General features: G+C 37.4%; 1 protein-coding gene across 1 annotated transcript; it reads right to left on the bottom strand.

Annotated features, from left to right (window-relative positions):
* Positions 1–491: 491 nt before the first annotated feature.
* Positions 492–1244, bottom strand: LOC104231959 (uncharacterized). Its single transcript, XM_009785043.1, has 2 exons — positions 743–1244; positions 492–676 (listed from the first exon to the last, which is right to left on the bottom strand). Exons 1-2 carry the CDS (start codon positions 1242–1244, stop codon positions 492–494), a joined length of 687 nt encoding a protein of 228 aa, XP_009783345.1.
* Between the last annotated feature and the right edge of the window lie 3883 nt (positions 1245–5127).

The raw sequence follows: 5127 nt of genomic DNA on the forward strand, positions 1-5127 counted from the left end.
TACGAAAAAGTTATAGAAGTTACTTAAATACATGTAAGGTAGAAATTGACAAAGTTCAAATAAAAACTTGTCGAAGTTATTCCAAAAAAACATGTGTATTCCTATTTCTTTTATCGTACATTAACACCATTATGAAGTTGAGACGTCTTCTTCATTAAGTGTCGAATATTAAAGGGACCTCTTTTATAAAATTCATGATTGATCTAAAACATTCATGGAATTAAGAAAGCATTTTACAAAATAAAAGTGCAAATTATCGAATAAGTCTTTAAATATAAAGGCAAGACAGAAGTTCAAATAGCTACGAAAACTTCTTAATATTAAAAAGTCTAGACTAAGTATGAACTTAGTCATAAACTAAGAGTTTCTTATACAAAATGCCCCAAAAAAGGTCTGGGGACTTAGTGTTACAAACCCTCAAAAAAGACCAAGGGTTGCAACCACATTCCACCAAAGAAAAAGAAAAAAAAAAGTCACGCATCATTGACTTGTCACTGAGGAGTTGAAGAAGGAACCAAAGCAGGGTCTTCAGCAGCAGCAGGCTCAATTTGACTTGAAGGAATTGGGGTACCCATATCATCTTCAACATCGCCAGAAGCTTCAGCCACGGGAGAAGGAAAGTCTTGGCTATGCTGAGTCTTTTCAATAGTCTCTTTGATTTTGGCTAACTCAGATTCTAAGTTAAAATTGTGCTAGCTAACTTCAACAAGGGTATCATGGCGAGAATTTAAAAACGCCCAACTCATTTCAATTGCGGTTTTATCTTCAAGAATCTCGTAATCTCTTTCCCAGTCAGCAATTTTATTTGTTAGCTTCTCATTCTCAGCCAAGGCAGAATCATAAGAAGTTTGAAGAAAAGCATATGAATTTTCCAAGGAACGAACTTTATCAGAAGATACCCGGAAGTCTTTTTGAGTTTGAGTCAGAGTCTGCACGAGTTCACCAGCATATGCTTCTTTCTTACCTAAGAGAGTCTTCAACTCTCTGATCTCCTCACTTGCCTTGGAGAGTTGCTTGGAAAAAGAGGTTTCAAGAAGATTCTTCTCTTCACCTGCTTGATTTGATGAAACCTTTTCAACCACCAACTCTGAAGTTAAAACCCTTACCTGCTGCTCTAAGGTACATTTACTCTCTTCTGATATTTCCATGTCGATTTGAAGACTTTCAAACTGTTCCTTCCAATTATTCGCCTCCGCTTGGTAGTCACATGCTAATTTCTCTGAGAGGGAAACCCTCTTCATCATCTCCGTGCTAATTAGATTGACCTAAAAAGGGGGGGAAATGAGAATCCTGAAAATAGAAAAAAGGTAAAGTTTTAAAAAGGGATACCTTTAAAGAAGCATGCACTATATCGTTCATCAAAGTCAAGGAACTATAGCCATCAAGTTTAGCTCTTTCAATTAGACCAATCAAAGGTTTCAACCACACGTCAGCTCGACGATTTCCTCAAAAGGTTACCCTCAGCTGGAACTTCAATAGTAACTTGCCTTATAGCTTCACCTCTACTTGAGGAACCAACCTCGGTATTATGGATAGTTGAAGTAGGAACTGAAGAAGGAGGAACTATAGAAATAGTAAAAATAGCTTGGGGAGTAGAAACAACCTGGGGAGGAGCAGCAACGGTAACAGTCACGACTGGCAAAGAGGGTATCAAAGGAACAGGTGTAGAAAAAGAAGCAAGGGGTGCTACATCAGAAATTGGCCCAAAACTTTCACTACCAAACCCACGGTCAAAAAGTTGTTCAGCAAAAACATGAGCAGCAGCGGGAGTATCATCATCAGAAATCACCAACGAGGCATCAATAGACTCAGTGGAAGGAATAGAATGAGGGGGAGAAGCTTCATCATCTGAAATAATTCTTCTTCTAACCCCTGGCCTTTTTGTCAAAGAGCCCTCATCTTGTTCTTCTTCCTCCCCAGAGTCTTGATCAACAGAAGCTTTCTTTTTTGATGAAGAACCCAAAATTATCTCTTGGGCTCTTTCCATAGAAATTCTGGAAGTTGCGACGGCCTCATCACTTACGCCTCAAATGGGAAGTCCTGACAAAAAGAAGGATCAAAATAATTTCTGAAGAAAACAATGAGTAAAATAAGAAAAACTCTTACCGTGAGTTTTCACTTTCCAGCCAAAACGATAAGAGAGATTTTTCCAAGATCTACCGTCCATCAGAGCGGTACGTAACAATTTTTCTACCCAACCACGAAAATTGGGAATTTCATTAACAACTCCCATGGTTGCTGGAAAAGAAAAGGGAAATTAAAATAATGATCATCAAAATTGAGGAAAAAGGTACGAGAAAGTTATTAAAAAGAATACTCACGTGCAAAATTCCACTTCTCGGGGAAGGAAATATTTTCATCACCCACTAAACCGACAGTGGGGGCAGCAACAAACCGGGCGTACTAACCACGGTCTTTGTCATTTTCTAGATTGACCAGAACTCTTTTGCTTCTTGCCACTAGAGTAAAGACTCCTTGGCGAAAGAGTTTAGGAGAATAGAGGTAGATTAAATGAGAGAAAGTAAAAGGCACGCCAGCCATGTTGGTCAAATGCCTCAAACAGGAAACAACCCTCCATACAATAGGGCCAATTTGACCTAAGCAAACGTCGACAAAACGACAGAATTCAAGTATAACAGGATCAATAGGAGGCTTGAAACCCAATGTAAAATGGTAAGTGTAAACAAAAGAAAACCCAGTTAAGTAGGAGGTGATTCTTTGGTTCGCATTAGGGATTATAATGGGAAAGTCATGGCCCCAATGGAAATCTCTACGAACTATTGAAATCAGACCTTCAGTGATTTGAGTCGAATAAGTATCAACACGATCTAAATAGGACAATTAGTTTCTAAGGGATTCTCTATCGTTGTAGAAAGATAGTTCAGCAGGGACTATTTCCTCTACTAAAGGTTCATGAAGAGGTTTAGAGGGTTGTTTACCTCTAGAAGAAGACCTTTGAGAAAGGGAACTTCTAGTTCTAGACGGAGGAGTAGAACTCGATGAAGGAAGAGAGGGGATTCGTGATAAAGAAGACCCTAAACTACAAAACCTTCCTCCTCTCCTACTTCTAATAGGATCAAGAGAAAGGTTGTCAACAATGGGAACTCTCTGAGGGCTAGGGTTTCAAGAAGATATAGTAGTACGAGGAAGAAGAAGATTAGAATTGAATATTCTGAACTTTTGTGAAAAGGACAAGGGTAAAAAGTTATATTTATAGTCAGAAGTAACCATCAAAGGAAAAGGTACAACGATGGAAACGTCATAATGAAAACTGACGCTTAGTAATTGGTGAAGCCGTAAAAAAGCCTTAAAAAGCGCTGAAAGGTTGCAGAGCCAACCATGAGACGCCACATGTCATGGACATTAAATGGGAGAGATAGTTGAAGCATCAGTTCCAGGGAAAAATTAAATGACGGCAAATATTCACGCTTTAATAAGGTCCACTTCCCAAATATTCTATTGAAGAATAAATGGCAAGTGGGGGTACTATCTGTATTGGGAAAAATTAAGTTTATATATGGGATTCAATATAAGATGACATGTCATGACACATGGACCAGTTAAAGAAGAACAAGTGATGAAGAATAATCAAAGAGGCACGAGCTTCAACAAGTACGAGTAGTCATTCAAGGCAAGGAAGACAGGTGCTCGAACCTATTTATGACGGAAGAGAATGAATCTGATAGAAAATAAGGAATAGATACGAACTATTGTGCATTAAATACAGAAACGTTAAGGAATTTGAATTGAATCAAATATGATTGCTGATTGTAACGTAACATTAAATGCCATTAAATGTCATTAATTGACAATAATGGCTCAATTATGGAAGAAACGAAAAGTACCACTTAGAAATAGGTATAAAAGGAAAAAGATTGATCATTTGTAAGGACACGAAATATCACCGAAATATACTGATTTACTTTGTTTTCTTCTGTTCATCTGATTATTATCAAAGCCAATTTCTTTTATTCATTTTATATATTGATTATCAGTAACCCGAGTTCTTCTAAAATAAAACTTTGACTGAAATTACTATTTTTTGTTAAACAATATGGCGTAGATCTGGATGATTGGTGGAACAAAACCAAACATATTTCAAACTTCTCACCCCACCCAGCGGCTGATGGAAATAGACTGACTACCGTAGAAATTCGTGTGACTTGTTGAGTGATATTAGTACGGAGTAGTATTTACTTCAATTTTGAAGTTCTGGTTGTTCCATTTTCCATATTGTGTGAATTTCACCTAAAACAAATTCCTTTTGTTGTCCTAATAACTTCCATTGGCATTAAATGATTTCAATCTAACATTATCTAGGTTCACATGATCCATGACGTAACGTCACTCTCCTCCTTGTCCCTATTAATCCAAGGACATGTTAATGTCTACTGTTGGACTTAGGCATTGCATGGCCACCTTAATTAAAATGGAGAAGTCATGCCAAAAACTTTAATAGCTCGATGGGATGCACACAAACTAATCTGCATAGATATATCGTTGTAACAAAAAATCTTAACTTCTTCAATATGGCCAAATTCTCAATCATTTGTAAATTATGTGAACCAAAAGTAAAACTCGTCCTGTTTCAACGCTTTGAGCTTCTTGACTTCTTGTTTAACAATATTAGAGGTCATATGGACATTGGACACACACATACCAGCACAGCTAATGGAGTATAAGTTATGGATTAACAAATCACTAAAAAGAGTGTGAATTACTTGTCACAAAATTAAATTAAAAAACGATTATGTTGGAATTGAGTTATATACACGGATAGATATTTCTGTTATATGTATTTTTTATATGCGATAACAGGTTAATTACTGTGGGAAGAGGTGTGTGAGCATACAAATACATCGAGTACAACAAATCAACACAAGTTTGGTACTCCGGAGTTGGTACCTCCCGTTCTACTGTTTGCCTTTTGGTGTTAGCTAAATTGATGTTACTTTAGTTCACAATAGTTCAATCATTCAACTAGTGTACTTGTAGTCACTTGTTTCCTTCTAGTTTGATTCGTTGTCCGTTGGGCACTAGCGAGTCTTCTTTAGATTTGTCGTAGGTGCAGTGGCTGCAGTCTGGAATGATAGATTAAGGGCATGTCCTCGGGTGGGGCAGAGTGTG

Source organism: Nicotiana sylvestris, chromosome 7 (assembly GCF_000393655.2).
Source record: "Nicotiana sylvestris chromosome 7, ASM39365v2, whole genome shotgun sequence".
Lineage (NCBI taxonomy): Eukaryota > Viridiplantae > Streptophyta > Magnoliopsida > Solanales > Solanaceae > Nicotiana > Nicotiana sylvestris.